The sequence below is a fragment of the Aquila chrysaetos genome, chromosome 2 (genome assembly GCF_900496995.4).
Source record: "Aquila chrysaetos chrysaetos chromosome 2, bAquChr1.4, whole genome shotgun sequence".
NCBI classification, from domain to species: domain Eukaryota; kingdom Metazoa; phylum Chordata; class Aves; order Accipitriformes; family Accipitridae; genus Aquila; species Aquila chrysaetos.
This window is the reverse complement of record NC_044005.1, coordinates 74,659,339-74,678,421: the sequence shown is the minus strand read 5'-3', so window position 1 is coordinate 74,678,421 and position 19,083 is coordinate 74,659,339. Positions and strand designations below refer to the sequence as shown.

The 19,083-nt window shown below is 37.4% G+C and overlaps 1 protein-coding gene across 4 annotated transcripts in view; it reads right to left on the bottom strand.

The window, feature by feature from the left end:
* The window catches only part of LOC115336466 (pleckstrin homology domain interacting protein), a 121,258-nt gene that overhangs the window by 39,668 nt on the left and 62,507 nt on the right, over positions 1 to 19,083 (bottom strand). For 3 of the 4 annotated variants that reach the window (XM_030003449.1, XM_030003460.1, XM_030003482.2), the window contains 5 exons: positions 17,045 to 17,173; positions 11,594 to 11,819; positions 8,457 to 8,594; positions 7,205 to 7,388; positions 6,519 to 6,642 (listed from right to left, as the gene is read on the bottom strand). In XM_030003449.1, the coding sequence (XP_029859309.1) occupies positions 6,519 to 6,642; positions 7,205 to 7,388; positions 8,457 to 8,594; positions 11,594 to 11,819; positions 17,045 to 17,173 (801 nt within the window). The remainder of the gene's footprint in view (positions 1 to 6,518; positions 6,643 to 7,204; positions 7,389 to 8,456; positions 8,595 to 11,593; positions 11,820 to 17,044; positions 17,174 to 19,083) is intronic. The other variant, XM_030003471.1, reaches the window with a different exon arrangement.

The following is a 19,083-nucleotide window of genomic DNA, read 5'->3' as shown; positions in this document are numbered from 1 at the left end:
ACTTTGCATTACGCTTTGGTTTTGGAAAGAGTTCTTCTCTTTTGGCAGTTCAAAGCTTGAGGGAGGGAAAAAAAAAAAAAAACCAAACCAGCCCCAAACCCCCCAGAAGATCATTCCTTCATGAAAGCAAGTAACATCACTGTATAAATACTGGGCCATAATGATGCCAAGGGGTACCAAACTGTTTTGTGAAAGATGCAATGCCAAAACAAGAATGGAGAAAAAAAAACGTGAAAACAAAACCACAAGTAATTATCCGTAAGTAACAGAATGACAGAATGATTGAAGTTGGAAGGGACCTCTGGATGTCACCTTGTCCAACCTCACTTCTCAAGCAGGGACCAGAAAAGGGACCGTAAGGTATACATACATCTTCCACATCTTGTTAAAAAAACTATTTTACCATCACTACTATTCAGCACAACTTTGCCAAAATCTGATGAGAACCTGCAAGTCAGGCAGTCCTTTACTTACTTGGGGGAGGGGTGGGGAGCATGGAGGTTTGACTAAAAAGATGAAGTATTACAAGCTTTTTCTGACAAAATGGAATCTATCACCAACATGTTCAACATTGACTGAGGAAACACAGTTGGTCTTCCCCATCCTCCAAGATATATATATATATATAGATATATATATATAGATATAGATAGATAGATATATATATATATCTCCTGAAGAAAGACTCTGCAATTGGGACACTCAACTCTAACAGAAGGCTCAGAAATAAAGCCATGATAACCTGCGATTTGAGGTTCAATCACCTCTTTCTCTCTCCATACAATCTGATGAACAGTCATATATGCTGACAAGTACCTTATATCATATCCAAGGCTTCCAGTCAATATCAGAGCACATCTATAGATACATTAGAAATTACAGCTGCTGTCAGAACAGTTTTTCTGCAAAATACAAATGATTGCATTTCCTGTATTTGAGAGGGATAGATACAAACATGTCATCTGGACACTGCTGAGGGTCTTTGTAACACCATTTGTGAAACATACAGCGGAAACTCAGTGGTGTCCTGACAACTCAGACCACTGCATTCTCTGTCCTTATGACCCTGACTCCACCAGGAAACACAGTTTTGCTGCACTTTCATACAGGGCCACAGCAATTTTGGAAAGCTTTAGCTATAGCAGTTTCATAGTATTTCTTCACCAGCAGTATCTGTTCTTTATTTGAAAATGGTTCCTCCTTCCTTAAGACAACAGGAATTAGCCTCTACTACAAAGTTAAACAGGGGCAGGGCACAAGCATATGTCCAGTATCAGAACCCCAACATTAAAGAGATGTTCACAGCCTCTTTAAGACAAATAAAGGAAACTTTGGCTTTTTTGTCTGTGTATACTTTTCAGAACATTACATTTGAAATGTTATGCTGAAAAAAAAATCAATTTGTCAAGTAGCCTACATAACTGTTTTCATTCTTGACTAGATACGCTATTTAAATTATTCAACCCAACATTTATCTCTGAACTTAAATGTTTCCTTACTGAATTTCAGTTCTTATTTTTCTGAAAAGGAATATTTTTGCATTACAGATGTCATTAATATATACCTTTGTCCAAATTTAACATTCTTCAATGACCATGAGTTCTCCCCAGACAACAAATACAACAAATCCCCCAAGCTGTCACAGTGCATAAAAGCAGTATTTATTTCACAGAATGGTTGAGGTTGGAAGGGACAGCTGGAGGTCATCTTGTCAAAACCCCCTACTCAAGCAGGGCCACCCAGAGCCATTTGCCCAGGATCATGTCCAGAGAGCTTTTGAGTATCTCCAAGGTTGGACACTTCACAGCCTCACTGAGCAGCCTGTGCCAGTGCTCAGTCACCCTCACCATGAAGTGCTTCCTTAAGTTCAGTCAAAACTTCCTCTGTTTCAGCAGTTTGTGCCCACTGCCTCTTGTTCTGTCATTTTCTCTTTGGCTGAAGAGCATCCTTCCGTATTCTCCACAAGTTTGGGTCAGTACTTGTAATTACTTAGTTTTTACTCTTACCACATCATATACATGTAAGAAATTACTGAGAACTTTCCAAAAGCAGTGAAGATAACAGACACTAGGCACTAAGTGCTAGTCTTTTGGGTTTTACATTATTTTTCTCTTAACATCTTGCCAATTTATCTGGAAGTGTTTAAATAACACATAAGTGGAAAAATTACTACTTGTGAGGAACACAACTAAGCTACCTTCAGCAAAACAGCACACTCATTGCTCATCACTGGTTTCTGTCAGTTTCCAATACAATTATTTGCACCTGTCACAACAGAGGCCTATGCTTACTTTTGTCCATCCATAACAATCTCCAATCTTAATTCTCTGAAATTTCTGCTTCTAATTTCCACTTAATGGTAATTAAAATATTTCCATTTTTGTCTTTTTTTTTTTTTTTTTACTACAACACACACCCCATCAACCCTCTAGCATACAGAAATTTCATGCTCTTTTAATATTTATTAAAATGCTCTGTCATCCCAGTAGATTAATAAACTAATACTCTAATTACTCGGACTGGGAACATTTACCTAAGCATGTTATTTACCTCACTTCTCATCTTTGGCATGCACCTGGGAAAAAAAAAAATAATTTGAAATACAGTTCCACTTTGGAAATGCAAAAATTCCAATGCCACATTCTATCCTCTGCCATTAAGGTTTTTTGTTTGGTTTTTTAAAGTGTTTTTGTTTAATAATGATCAGAGAAAACCCTATTTCTCACCAATGACTTTGAAAGTCAAAATGAGTTCTTATTCGACACCCAGATTAGTGATACTAAATACTATTCAGGTCAAAATACCCAAGCTTTTAGGCTTTCTCACACAACTCCATTAGTCCCTCAAGCAATCACATACAAATACTTCCAGTGTGACCTGTGTCAAAGAAATATGGGGTTTCTAACTTTAAATACCAGAACACTTATGTGACTTCCATCTAAGTTGCAGATACTGTTAAAGAAGAAAGACTGAGCTATAATTCTGTACTACTTTTAACATAACCTATAATGACGCTGGACTAAATATTAGTAATAGGACTTTGGAATCTCCTCAAAAAGTAATTACAGCTGCTCTGTGTTCTTCCTTACTGACCTACACTTTAGCTCGTAATCCAAAATGCTAACAGTTGTTCCTGCCCTCCTTTTCATTTTACTTGTGTATTTTTGGCTCCTTTCAGTTAGAAGGGAACAGAAGAAAAATATTATTTTATCGTTACTATATGAACAGAACTGATAAATTTCAAAAGTTGATATAAAAATTACTACTTCTTACTGCTATGAATACAACTGAATTTGCATACGAGGACAATGTTTTAATACAAGCCCTGTTTACTCTGTTCCCACACCAGCTGACAGTACTGTAGAATGACATACTTTCTAGAATTCTTGACGCTGTAATTCTTAGGTCTATAGGTTACTAGAAGATAATGTTTTCCCCTGTATTTTGAGGTGTTCCCCATCTCTTCTAGATCAGAAATTCTCTCATTAAACCCTTAAGAATTCACTATGCAACACAAAAGGACTGTAGTCTCGCAACACTACTGTAATTACCAGGTATTATTATGAAAACCTACTGCATGCACTCAAGGAAAAGGAAGATTTGTACAGTACTTTCCAGTTCTATCTTCGACCTAACACAGCTTGTATTTAAAGACACATCGTCACTGTAAAGAACAGCAACAGAAGAGCTGATATAATTAAGTTACTAATTTCTATTTAAAAAACCCCTAAAAATAGAACACAACAGGTTTTGGAGTGCAATGAGTCTTGCTTGTCTTCCAGGGTGTGTGTTTATTATGGACACTACAGAAGACAACAATTCCAATTCACCATTCCTATTGTTCAGACACTACTGAGCAAAAGTGTTGCTCATGCTAACCATAAGCAACAATGAAAATTGCTAAAATCGGAGCAGCTTTACTTATTTGGGAGACTTAATCACTTGGGATCAAGCACCGTTGTCTTCTTGCAAACTTGCTTATTTAAAGCTCATTTGATACCTACTCATTTCCGAATCCCCCTGAGATTTATCTCAAAGGATTTGAATTACTGTACTTCTCAACAACCCGAGTCCTCCAAAAAGAGACACATTTAATGAAGAATAAACTGTGGAAGAGTATGAGGCTTTTGTTCCAAGATGCCATAAAAAAGTATTCTGTAGGGTTTAAAAAGGATTTATTTAAATGTTCTGATAGTGTTAGTGAACTCTGCAATAATTTCTATATGGAAAATTTACTGAAATATTCAATTGTAGAGACCATGACTGTCTGCTTTTTGCTGCATTTCCTCAGGACGAAGGTGGGAAGTGACTAAAGGATTTACCAAGTTATCTTTCCCTCACATTCTGGGCATCAGAATCCAGATCACAGACCCTCTAGGGACTGAGATAAATGAAGGACACATTCTTCTCTGGGTAAATATATGAAACTGAAGAAAGGTTTTCCTAAGCTAGCTTTTGCTCTGAAGGATTTTAAGGGCATAAATATCCACAACAAAAATATGGGGCTCAAAAGGATCCAGTGCTACCCTTAAAGTTTGGAGACTAAAAAAATTTCTCCTCTGAGGAAACATTTTCAAAAACATCCGTATTAAGTTACTTTGTTTCAAAGATGGAATAAAAGTAATTGCTGAAACCAAAATACTGGACCAACTAGCTTACCCTGCTATTTTTACATCCTAGTGATATTTTAGGAAAATGGTAACCCAATTAGAAATTTTAGGGTAAGTTGGTATGAATTCACATTATCAGGAAGGATCTTTTGACTAGGCTGTAGCTCAAGAAAAAGAAAAAAAAAGAAACCCTTGAGCAGTGCAATCATTTAATTAAGCTAAAAGGAAGTCTATAATTCAGCAGTAAAACACATCCCCTCAAGACAAGAAATAACTTTGTTAAAATCTGAATTTGTGAGGCCCATTTTCTATTATTCCCGAGAGAAAAATAAGAGTTAAAGATTACTGATGTCCTGGTATTTCATTAATGAGCCCTGCCATGGCCACCTCCAAAACCGTAAGTGGCATAGAGCTTCTTCCCTCTATGCACAAAAACTGGAGATACAATGAAAAAATATTTGTTTGCTTTATCTTGGGCAAGCACACTTAATGATAGTGACTGCAGCATTGAAATTAGCGTATCGGTATCATTTCTTAAGATAGCAATGCACACAATTTTAATATAAGGAAGAAACTGAAGAAAAATTTAAGAAATTTAATAAAGAAATTGAAAATTATTAGGGGACTGTTTGGGGGTTGGGGAGTGTTCATCTCCCGTCTTTTGAAAGCTTTACTTTGGTTGAGTATGAAAAAAGAAGCAAAACTTAACACTCAAATTTAGTATCAAGTAGAAACTTGCCCATCTCAAATTTACTCTTTCTACTGCATATAAAATTAATTCATCATTATTAAACAATACAGAAGCACTAATTTGAGATGCACTAAGCAAGTGAAATTTACTTATTTTCAGATTGCTTTCAATCTTCGTCCCTTCCTCCCCAAGAAAGTGAATAATAAATAGCACAGGCATTAAGTATGGTACTGTGATAAAGTTAAGAGCTGCATAGTCTTTTGTATACTTGTTCTTAGTATTTCATTTCTTCATTTTTCCACCTTGAACCCCACAAGTGATTTTTACTTTTCAATGGACAATTTGCAGGCATCCTCTAAGGCCTGTAGTTTACTACGCTTTTGACTAAGGGTGAAACAATCTCATCTAAAGTAAGCGTACTACAAAACCCAAAGCATGGATTCTCCTTTACAGTTGCTTAAAATTTACTTCCTTTATTACAAAATATAGCTGGTTATTTAGCTAGAAAAGCACAGATGAGCATAAGATGCATAGATAAAACTAATTTCTAACAAACGATATAAAATGATTTTTGTAAATATAGAATATACATCCTTCACATTTTCTTACCACCATAAAAAGGCATAAGATTACATTTTTTTGCAAGTTATATGAAAACATCAAGTCAGTTATGACAATTTCCTTTTTAATACAACTCATTCCCTTCTATTTTGTCTATCCTGTCTTTTCTGAGAAATATACTCCAGCTCTAGCAAAAAGTAGGACTTAGGAAATACCCCATACAAAACCTCAATATGATTATTGGGGTACTACGAGAGAAAATACCCAATTCTGTATTTGGAGATGTATTTAAATGTGTTACGGTTAAGAACTGTGACTTGAGTTTTAATTGAACCTTTCCCCAGAACAGTATGTCAAACAGTAGACAACAGTAGCAGAATGTATTGATTAATAGTGACAGAATCCCTACAGCAAATCATGTCCCTAACACCAGATTTGCAGGGCTTCTCATTTAGGGGGTTCTAAAAGCAATCCCCATTGTTTATTCAGAATATAGTGAAACATCAGTAGAGACATGCTTCCTCATTTTGGGGAGGTAAACAAACCCCTGCTTTTTAAATTTAAAACTAAGAGGAGGAATGCAAATTTATATGGCCTAACACATTGAGTTAAAATTTTATGCTTCTTATTGCAATAAGGTACAAGTGACTATTTACCTTAGAGAAAGTAGGTATTTTGTTTTCTCTTTGAATGTGACTCGTTATGTGTTTTCTTTTCTCTTCCGACCGATACACCCTTACTTCCTCTTCTCCCTTTGCCGTTCTCCATTCTTCCTGCCTACTGAAAAAAGAAAATTGAGATGTTAACTTTAAAGCAAAATACTACAACCGAGAGGATCCATTCCAAATCAAGGAATAAGCGTTCAACATTTATAACGTTCTTTGAACAGTAGTTCTTCTCTTTACAGTCAGAATATGGCTTCAAAATTACCCTTTCTGAACAAAGTAAGAATTCAATCTTATTTCAAAAAGCTAGAGCAGTTTATGTTTGACTGTGGCTAGTAGGGGTTTTCTGACTTATTGATATAAGAATCATCACAAGAGTTAATTACTGAACAAAATAATGTTCCAGTTTGGAAACCAAAATTCACCTCAGGCACCTAATGAATTAGGTCAGTGTCCCAGCCATAAAATGCCATATAATGGCAGGAACAAATGGAGTTGAAACATACTGTAATCTTATGCTACAGGTCAGAAAACACTGAGGCAGCTAGATCCCATTGCATATACAAGTTAAATTACTCCATCATTTGTTAAATAGTCAATTTTTATTCACAATACTTCTGTTCAATTTAATCAAGTTCACCAGACTAAAATTCACTGTAGACTTGTCTTATGTTTACCTGGCCACACCAGAAGACAGTTCAGGCACTACAACCCTTCGACTCCAAGCCACAAGGTCCCGCTCAGTAGCTATTTCACTCCTTGGTGCGTTGCTATGCATCTGACGCACACCTTCAATTTGTCCACTACGTCTTAAACCTATATTTGGTGGTGAATGTACTTCTGAGGTAGAACTTACAGATCCTAAAAAAAACAAAAAGCAATAGTTATACTTGATCTGAAATTCTAAGGCAAGAATTTAAAAAGAAAAACTCAAAATGAAAGGAAAGAAAGAATTTTACTTAATCTATTACTTCAAAAGAAATAAAATATTAACTGATTAGAACTATTTCAGCAGTTTCTATAGTCACCACAAACACACACTTAAACAGCTACTGGGCTGCAGTACTCTGTTTAAAAATTCACACTGAAAAGGAGCAGTTGTATGAACAATCTGAAGTGAAGCAAATGTTTCATTGGTTTGCTTTTCTCTGAAAATGCTTTTGAAAACATTTCTGTGAAGTTGACTATTGCTACTGCACTCTAGTTCTGTATTATAAAACAGTGAGCTGTCTCACTGAATCAGTATATTCCTTAAAAGGTCTTCTACCTTCAAAAAAATGACGCTACAACACTGGAAATTACTAGGAACCCAAGCTGTAAAATTTACAGACAAGAAATTGAAATGTTGAAAAGATAAAAAAAACAAACCAAAACAAAGCCACACACACAAGATCCTTCAAGCACCTACATTATAGCAAAATTTCAACATTTTCCCACATCTTTCCACACACAAGCTATTCTTGCTCACTCACGTGGATTGCCAATCATGATTTTTTAAGGGCTGAAAACTACTGTGTAATCTAGTGCAAGACACTGAAATATGGAACAGCTGTACGGAGAAACAAGCAGCTCCTTCCTCTTTTCTCCCTCCTATTTCCTTATTTGAGACAATTCAGATTTCAATCAAGTAGATGGTCAATTCCAGATTAAACAGTAGGGTAGTTACTTCTAAGGGAATGCAGTTGCTGCAAGTTCCCTGCATGAGCAGACAATAACTTTAACAAAGATAAATTGGTAATGTTAAGCACCCTGAGATTTTGCAGAAAGGTAAAAAAAGATGGGAAAGCTGTATTATTTTCTATGGCTCCATACCTCCCTTCCAGTTGTTCAACAAAATGCACAAATCATGCACAATAATGTGATTTATGTTTTTCCAACTCTCAGCTGCTTCAGTAGAAAAGCCAAAACACCCAGCCCCCAGCAATCTACCTCTGCTTATCCGGCTGGTACTACTGGTTCCTGCCTCCCCAGAACGTCTCTGGTCCTGCTCTTGCTGAAGTCTTTGAATCATGCTATCCAATGGACTAACTTCTTGATTTGCTTGTTGACTAAGAACTTGATTCAATCCTGTGAAGTAAAATATACAAGAGAACAACACACAGATGTTGATTTGAAGAACCAAATGTTATAAACAGCTCATCTAAGTTTTAGCTTGGAAACTTACATGTACAGTATATAAACACATGTGTAAGTATGGGCTAATACATATTTTTCTAACAGCCATTTTTTAAACAGGACAATTTTTTTAATACATTGAGAGCACTATATATTCTGGAGCAGGGTCAAGATGATCATATGCCACTCCGAATAAAAGCTTAAATTTGATCAAGGGCCAGCAAGTCACAGAAGTTTAATACAACTGTTGTTTCTCAGCTCAGTCAATGTAAATTGTTCAAATGCGTGCTTAGCCTGCCCCAAATGCATTATAAAACACTTCAGTATAAGCCTCAATCAAGAAGGTCTAACTCAATTAGAAACGAATTACCTATAATGGAGAACACCAAGCAGTAAAAATGCTTGATTGAGCTCCAAACAGACATAGTGATGACACAGGTTAAGTAATGCTAACTTTTTTTGGTATGTAAAACAGTCAAGAAACCTCCTTTTGGGTAGATCTCTTGAATAAAAGACAGGAAATAGTTCTCAGAGAAGTGACTACAAGATGATAATACTGTTTCTGTGCAGCAAGCAAGATACACAGCATGCAAGCATAAACGACACAAAACCTCTTGTCATACTCACAACGGTCACAAAAAAATTGAGAAGTATGGAGAAAAAGGCAAGGGTTACAGTACTGATTTGAAAAGGAAGTCAGATACCTCCACACGGAAGTTAGATGGTGGAGTGGAGTGCTGGGAAGCTCTGGTCAAGAGAAGCAGAACTTACAAAAACTTAGTAATGAGGGATGACAATGTTTGAAGAAACAAGCTACAGAAATTATTTTTCCAGCATGATTCCAAAGAGGTATCATAGTATAAATTGCACTTTGCAAGATCAAAGACAAGATATTACTGTAATTGTGCTATGAAATGAAGAGCTTTGATTATGTGGCTAGGCAGAAGCAGCCATCTCTTAATAGATGATGGTATGCAGAAAGAACATAAATATTTAAGATAGTGCTCTCAGGGCTTCAAGGTTATTGTAGTTGAAGTGAACTTCCCTGAAGCAGCAGAAGCTTGGAATCATGGAATGAGCTCTGGCATAACCACAGCTGGATGTCTTCTGACTCATGTAGTGAGACAGTCAGATTTATTTGGTGATCTCATGAGCAGACATACTGTCTACTGAAAACAATGGGAAATACTACTAATAACCCAAGAATGATCTTAAATAAGGAAACTGCTACCTAAACAAAATGAATGTTTTCTATGTACCTAGCTTGTGAGATTTTGCCTTTGAAAGTAACAGCAAGTTCTTTCTAAAAATGAAATAATAAAGACGCTGGTATGTATTTGATTTTTCTAAAAACATCTGGTTTAAAGGAGCTTCACATACATCTAAGGAGTAAATCAAGCATCACTATCTGAATTCCCCCTACTCTTGTAAGCCCCTACAGAATACCTGACAAGAAATAAATTGTCAGTGCTCTGAGGGAGATCCACCAAATCCCGTAATAAAGTTTCAGAAAGAAATGGAGCTTCCTTAGTGGAAGGGAACATATAAAACACATGAACACAGTTTAGCTCTGTGTAAGACTGCATATATTGTTGCTAAACTGTAGAGAGGTAAACTGTCTCTCCATCATCTCTCTGGCTCTCTGTCAGCCTGGTTGATGGCTTCCTGCTATTAAACAAAATGCTATGGTCACCATCTTCCTATAGGCATTCATGTGTCATGCAGACACACCATTAAATTTAATATTGTTGGGTCTGTGTGCAGAGTCTGACTTGTTTCAAAATATTATATTGGAGAATGTGCCCAGGACATTTCCAAATTTAGAGAATTTCAGAATCACATGAATCCATGCTGTAACTGTAACAACGAAGTAAAATTGCATCCTTCCTTGGAAATCCGATTTAGCTTCAAAGCCTCTAGCTAAAAAGTTAGAGATAAAACATGGCATACATTCACTAGAAATTCACTAGGATTTTTTCCTTCTTACAGTTGCTTCTCACATAGCATTTATTCCTATAATTTTGGAGGAAATATGGAAATGCCTCTTAAAAATTATTATTTTAAGTATTGAGTGGCTTATAATCCTCAGGTCTACAAATGAGGATAAAGAGATCTTTGGGTAACAGCACTGTCAGTCAACCTTCCTGGAATGTCTGACACACCACAGGCTTAAGTATGGTGCAGGTATAAGCCCCTATTTACAGGCACAGGCAGTTTTCCCGTATTTTCAAGAATATCCAAATACTTAACAATGCTTATCTTGAAAACATTTAAAACTACTTTCACCAGTTACTGTTTGCTCATTCATACTAACATTGAACTAGTGACACGTAACAAGTAGGCATTGTTTTTACATCCCCACCCATGTGGACTACATTTAGGCAGTTTCCAACAGCCAGCCATTGGCCCAAACTATGCACGTTCCTCCCGTGTTGTATGCAAGGAGATACAACTTTCGAGGAACTTCTTAGATTCTGAGTCCTCATCAAGTCTTCAGAGCTCTCTAACCAAACCATCAAAGCTTAATTTGAATGACTGCCTTCATCTAAAGAGGATTTTTGCATGCTTCAGGTGTTCTCTCATTTTTCTCTTGTAGGTGTTACCTGTTCTGACTGATCTGTGGAAGATCAGCCTATTTCCTAGGTTTTCTGAAGTAGAAAGCCTTACCCCAAAGAGAGCAAATGAAATCTCACTCAGCAACATACATTCCAATAATGAAATGAGCTCCAAGTTAAGTGGCATTGTAGCATCAACTAGTACTGACTTGATCAATGATAATACTGCAAGTGAAATTGTCACAAGCAATTAGTGCCAAGGACATTGCAATTCCTCCACACTACATGAACTACTATGCCCAGAAATGAAGAAAAAGGACGAAGTGAAAGGGAAAGTGTAGAACACCTGGAGTTAACTAGATAGGCTATTGTGTAGTGAAGTGAAATTTTCCATACCTGAAGATGTCACTCCCATCTGAGGAATAAGCTGTTCCTCCCTGCAGTTCTCACGACCAGGAACTAGTCTTTGATACCTTGCAGGATGAGGGTTGCCATCCACATCAACCAAAAATGGGGGAGGCATAAGGTGTGGAGCCTGCTGTGTCTGTTCATCCAGGACAAAGTTGTTGGCATCACGGATAAGGGGCCGATAATCACTATGAAAGAACATCTGATCTGCTATCTGTAAACAAAGTCATTTTGTAATTTTTTTAAAGAACCTATTAAAAAAAGCATACAGAAGATAACTGCCAAAAGTATTTTTAACAATGTTACTTGTGGTCACTTTTGCAAAAACAAGGTTATAAGCTGATCTGTTTATCTCATTTTAAAGGGGAAAATTTAGTGACTCCATGGTTCTTTCTTTTCTCAGTACTCCTTTTCTGTATTATAATGCAAGGAGAACAATCCACATGTTTAAGGGTGGGGAGCATTTAAAGAACAGGGGAATAGGGCAATATTTAACTACTGGACAACAATTGACCGAACACAGCCTGGAAATATTAAATAGTTTACAAATTTTCTTCTATACTCTGAATATATGAGTATATATTCTGATAACAAAAACCGTGTCACAGACTTAGGAGCTATGGTGTACGAAGAAGAGGAACAGGGAAGTATTTATCACATCAGGTCATTGCCAAATATTTTAACAACAGCAGCCAAATGTATATATTCCTGTTACAATGCTAGATATATGAAAAAGTTCCAGTAGATAAAATAAAGCTGATCTAAAGTTGAATTCTCCAGGCTCAAAGTTTTCTTTTTTATTTCAGTCCACCTGCTCATAATTTATTCTAGATGACTTTCCACAGACACTCAAGACTGAGGAATTCTTTTGTCCAAATAGTACGTAAAAAAGGCTTATGCTCCATCCCTCATTAGCACATGCATCTCAGTATCGTGCAATCTCCTTGAACCACAAGGAGAAAAGAAGAAGAGAAGACAAGCTGACACATATACTACACATCCCAACACTACTACTGGCAAGCAAACCCCTTGGCAGCTCATGTACTCAGATTAACTTTGAGCACGTAAAAATAAAATAATAAAATCATCATTCACGCAAATTAGATTTCCAGTGCAGTATAAAAATGATTAAACAATTGACTCAAGGCACAGAGATCTCCAAAAAATCTTGTCTTCAGTGTTAAATACAGGTATTTGAGCACAGACAGAGGAATAATGTTGCAGAATGTACTCTAGTTTCTGAAGAGCGTGCTCTATCATGACCAATCCAGTTTCCAGTAACTTGTTATGTAGAAAACAGTAAGGCAGAGGTTATAGGATCTGCTCAGAGGACTGGTCTCTCACTGACAAAGGTCTCCTGCCCTGGCTGTGAGATGACCAGTAAGGGAAGACAAAGACAAACATTTACCATTTACAACATCAGAAAGTGCCTATATGCATCCACATGAGGTGCGTAAATAAAAATTTAAAAAAATCATAGGAATCACAGGATCTGGACCCCACAAAAATTCTGAAAAGTAACAACAGGAAGAAATTGGGAAAATGCATGGAAAGATGCAATGGCAAACAATTTACTTCAAGGATTCAAAAGGTTACCCTTACAAATTGCATAAGGACAAGGTGATATCCCACTGAAGTAAGAAGCCCTGACTGAAGTCTTGTTGCCAGATTCTCTGCTAACAGAGGCTGAATGAGACAGATAGAAGTACTTTCATGTGTCTGACTGACAGAATCAAGGCCTGCTTAACAACTTTGGTCCCTTCAGCTCAAATAGCTCTATACGATAAAGACAGAGGTCCTCTAGGAGGACTTAGGATTTTCTCTAGAACCATAGTAGTAGAGCATCCAGTACTTTCACCTAGTGTATATTTTCCTATTAAGTATTTCCCCATTGAGAAAGAAGATTCCAATGGCATGATCATACAGACTGTGAGTTTTAATGTGCTGTGATTTGGCCGTACAGTGTTGTCTGCATCCGTGGTTTTGTAAGCAAGGGGAAGATCTGAAAATCCTTCCTTAGATTCAGTGACCTCTACCACAACAGTCTCTGGTGCGAGATCATGAGGGACTTCTTTGCAATTACCCTTCTGTGCACTCTGTACTGCACTCAGGTATGGTAGAGAGAGTAAACAACAATCTTCTACTCCACAAGATAAGAATGGCATTTCATGGAGAACCCAGGCTCAGACCAACTCTAAGGTAGAACACTGAAATGTCCCTACTGGAACCCAGGGCAACAACCTTATCCTCAGGTTATTTGAAGTCCTGAGAAAAACCAGAAGAATTAGACGTTTCAGAGAATCTTAAATGCATAATGTTCAGCAGACAACCAGTTAGAAGTACTAACAATCAGACCTATTTCTTGATATACTATTAGAAATCAAATTCATGACAATAAGAAGATACTATACCACCATTAGGACATACGAATCCTTTGTACATATGGCTTCACAAACCCAGCTTGGGTTTGAGCACGAAAGCTTTCTACAAGGTTTGAGCTCTACAAGTACGACTCTCCTTCAGTAACTACACTACAAATTAAGAACACTCAGTTTCTCCAAATGGGCACACCTACACAGATGCAAGGAGATTTCCCCCCCTACTGTACCAATCCACCACACAGGAGCTGTCAACTTGGAACAAAGAACTGTCGTTTGGGCAGTCTACAGGAACAAAAGCCTTAGAAAGCTCAGAGATCTAGTCCAATCTAAGATTTAAAATCGACAGAAAAGTACCTTATGCTTTAGGACAGTTAGGCATTCCTGGACAAGTTTCCACCTAAGAAAGAACTTCTGAAATGCACATGCCCTGTTGACAGTGAGGTCAGCTCATCTCTGATGATCCTCACACACTCAGAAATATCAGCTGAGATTGGCTCAAGGTTCCCTTAATTGGGTCAAATAAAAAAGGATCCCCAAACAAGCAGCAAATGTATTCTTTTTTTTTTCCTTACTAAAGAATTACTCCACAAAAACATGTATCATCGAAACCGAGGGAAAAAAAAAAGAAAACCAAGGGAAAAAAAAAAAAAGAAAACCAAGGAAAAAAAAAAAGAAAACCAAGGAAAAAAAAAAGAAAACCAAGGGAAAAAAAAAAAAGAAAACCAAGGGAAAAAAAAAGAAAACAAGCCAAAACCACCCCATCGGCTTCATTGTGGCCAAGATCACACTGGGGAAAAAAAAGCCTGGACAGTGGTTCAGTCAACTAGGAAACACACGACACTATCTGAACATAGTATGAAAAAACATACACATGGAAAACCAAGAGCTTGTTCTCTCAGCAGAGCTAACACTATCTCAGCTATAATCATTGTCCTGAGCAGAACTCACAAACACAGGAATACAGAGCAGGTCACCACACTCCTTTCTTCTATAAAAATCATCCCCCAAGATGGATGGAAACCACTTTAAAGCAAAAAAACCCACAGGTCCTACCAGCACATATTCTCACAAGATGTCTGAAAAAACCCCAAGTATCTGAGGGGGGAGGGAGGGGACAGGGACAGGAACGGGACGGGGGACGGACACAGGAAAAAGAACATTTATTCTCCAGCACCTACCCATGTGTAGTTACATTTTTCCATAAAACAGGTCAGACAAAAATGAAAGAGAAGATGGAACCAGACAAGAAAGAGATCTGAAACTTCCAAGCTGAGTTTTCTGAGAGTTTAAGACTGAGATTAAAGCAGTAACAAATCTAAGTCCTATTTGCTCCCATTTCTTCTATGGTCAAGAATGCCAAGATTACCACTGGCACAGTAAGAGCTGGAGAGGATCATTTTAAATCACCCAATAAGTGAAAAATTTTAAACATAATTGTTTCTCAGAGGCTGCAGCAAAAACCCCAAGAGAACAAAGGGTCTGTAGAATTCAAGAAGTTAAAAGCAATTGTTTTCATTCTTCAAACAGATCTAATCCCTCACAAGGTAAATTCTCAAATGGCAGTGTAAAGGAAACTCCTGGTCTATCACAGCAAGACAAAAAGGCTCTCTGTTTCAATTTGATTTCCAACATTTTGGAGTAGCAGAGGACTACACACTTCCAAAATGATTGGAGAGAAAAATAAACCTGGAACAATCCATGGACATGGTGAGAAAAATGTTTCCATTACAACAGGCTTTAAAGTTTGGAAGAGTAAGAACTCTGAAAGACAAAGACCTTGAAAATGATCTGATAATCCTGGTTTTCCTCGCTTGTGGTGTCTCTGCTGATCTGTTTTCTTTGGAATAGAAAGGGAAATGCACAGCTAGTAATAGCTGAGGGATAGCAACAGCAGCCAAGTACCGAATACTTCAAATCATAGTTGAGAGACAAGGAGAGGAAAAAAAAAAAAAAAAAAATCCCCAATATGTAAATGTTGCTGTAACTAGCATCAAAATAAGAGTTGGCAGCCTACAGAAAGAAATGCAGTGGCTTACAAGACAAAGATTAAAATTCCTTTTGCTCTCCCTCCTTCATGCCCCTCTGCATTGCTATATGGCAAAATGCTTTCAAGGCCAGCCTGAGTCTAAAGATCCAAAACAGGAGGCAAGATCCAGAAGCCAGCACTTCACAAACAACCTTCAAGTATCAGCTACCAGAAGCAGAGATGAAAATCCTGGAGCAGATATGTCTGCTTAAGTCTTAGAAAGAGGGAGAAGAGACATGCCTCACCTCTTCCCTGGGTGGTAAAAGAAAAACTAGGACCTTGTGGGCACTCCAAACTAGGTGCCTGTATGGTTCATAGGGCATGTTCATCCACAGAGAAAAGAAATAACACCAGGTATCTTTACGGTCATGAGGGTCTGTGGCAAGACACCCACACTTAGAATACACAATGTAGACTATGACATTAGAATAAAGATGTAATATTTTAATCACACAGTGGTTAACATTGCTGTGTAAGCACCAAGGCATCCACGACAGCAGAACTTCATTAACAGACATAAAATTGTATCACTAGAACATATAGTACATTTATTGTAAGTAATTGTCTCCCGGGTTATGCAATGTTTAAATACAGATAGCAGGAATTAGTTCTATTACAAACCCTCCCGCCCTTTTTTTTTGGTCTGAGTTAGGAACCAGAAAAATATTTAAAACAAAATGTTTAACTATTATCAATTCCACTGCAGTTTATTCACATTATCCATCTGGACCCATTAGTAGACACTTGTAACCTCATCACTTAAGAGAGTAGACAGTGACTGGGTAATTTAAAATGTTTTCTTTTTAAATTATTTTTAACTTCCCATGTAAACAGTAGCTTAATAGCACATTTCCATAGTTTAAAAAAGTCAGTGAAAGAAAGCTCAACGTCAACAACAGGAATCTGAAACATCCCATATTAATAGCTCAAAACTGTGTTAAGATACACCCTCTTGAAATGAAGCTCTGAAGGAAAGTTTGCATGAATGCATTCAACACAGACAAACATTTTGATTTTCATCTTGCACTGTACCTTGTCATATTTGCTACTGGAACCAAAGCCAAAAATCAGAAGGTGACCGTGAGAATCAGTACATGCAAAATGCTGTCCATCAGGAGAGCACTTGCAGTCAAAAACTGCACCATGTCCTTGTCCTTCAATCTGAAATACATCAACATACAAAATAATTAAGTTACCAGAAATAAATAATTTTCAATTATGATTCTCAAAACTGTGGTGCTGATGTTGAAATTTATTATAAAATCTGTAAGACAGTATACTGCTAGATGGAAGTTACTTTAAAACATAGTTTACTTTTTAGCTATTCACTTTTCAGTGAATTTTGTAATAATGCTCATGAAAGATGCCAAATTGATAGTAGTAGAAACTGACAGACTTTATCCACAAAGCAGGCACAGTATAGGAAGTGAAAATAAAAGCTTCCCCTTGAACGTCCTGCTAATGAGCCTAACCAGAGAGCTGGGTCCAGTTCAGGGCTTAGTCACTACACCCTTTCAATCCTCTGCCTTTTTGCTAAGCTAGCCCAGTAGCATTGGCTGCTGCGGTGTTTCAGAACACCTGCCCACTAGAAAACGCACTGACATAGACAACCCACATTACGCAACTTAGCAACTGCCTATTTCTGTAATTCCTACTCCTAATTTATTGGAGTGGGGGAGGTGTAGATTTGTGTAAAAACTCCACTTTTTAAAGGAGAACTGCAAAGATTTTAAAAAAGGAATTTTTACCTGATACTCATTTTCTGTTTTCCAGTTCCATTAAGCCAGAACAAATGGGTTTTTGTTTTTCCCTGCAACCTGTCAATCAAGCAGAGGTGACCAATCACCACTCTGAATTTTCATGTCTTCAGCACCTCTTCAGAAAGCCCCTTTCTATTCTCCCCAGCAAAGCACTTTTGCATTTTCTTTAAAGAGACACCAAACAAAATTCCTTCCCTAACTGTGGCAGGTCTACATACTGCCAGAAAAAGCAGTGGTTTTCAGCCTGCAGGCAGTACCACTATGCACTTCTGTAGCACCTTCCAGAGGCCGTCAGCATTATTTTAAAAAGTTAATGAACCGAGCCTCGAAAAACCTGTGAGGTAGGTACTGTTCTCACTATCTTACAGGCTGAGACAAAGGCAAGAAGTCTAAATCTTTTGCCCACGGTCTTACAACACATCCACACCCACACCCCTGCATATCCCCCCAGTGGTAGAGGCTACTACACCTATTACCAGTGCTTTCAGGTATTTGATAAAGGTCTGTCTTACTACAAGTACTTTTCATAAAAGTCAAATGAGTTTCTGGATTAGCAAAAGAGGAACATAAACCAATGAAAGTTTTATGTTCTACTTTGCCCATCATTCCAGAAGAAATGAACAGAAGTATCTTATTGGAAGAGATGGAAAATAAAAACAGAGCTTCAAGCAAGTGACACTAACATCACAACAGCTAGGAATGCAGAATGAATTTAGGCTAAGCAAGATCCAACAACCAAGCCAAACTTACAACTTTGTGCTGCTTTTTGTATGTAGAAAGCTCACCATATTAAAGGGAGATGGTTTGGGGAGGTAGGTGGAAAGGGGAAGGAACTTCAGCCCAAGAATAAGCTTTGCAGATGTATAGTAAAAACTTGGAAAGGGAGTACTTACATAGAGATTTCTGCTCCCTTTCCCTTCCTCCAACAAACCAAACATCAAAGTACCAAGCTTCCTAACATTCAAGTCCTTCAAAAATAGAATTTCAGGGTTCTCCTAGAGCCTAAGATTTGAAGACTTTGTTTTACAAGGAAAACAAGGTATGTTGTGGGAAGACCTATTTGCTAACCATAGTGAGGGGAAAAATAAGAAATAGAAGGAAAAAAAATCAGACTATTAAGATGATGGGGTTTTTTTAATCCTTCCCAGCAAGAAATGGTTTGGATGGACCATTTTCAAGAAACCCCTGGGAATTTTAAGGGAAGACATTTCCTTCTTACATAAATGAAAAGAAGAGTGATCAGTGCAAATTCAGCGATTAGTACAGTGCAAATGGTTCTACTCTAAATGTGGCAGAATCTGGTTTAAAAAC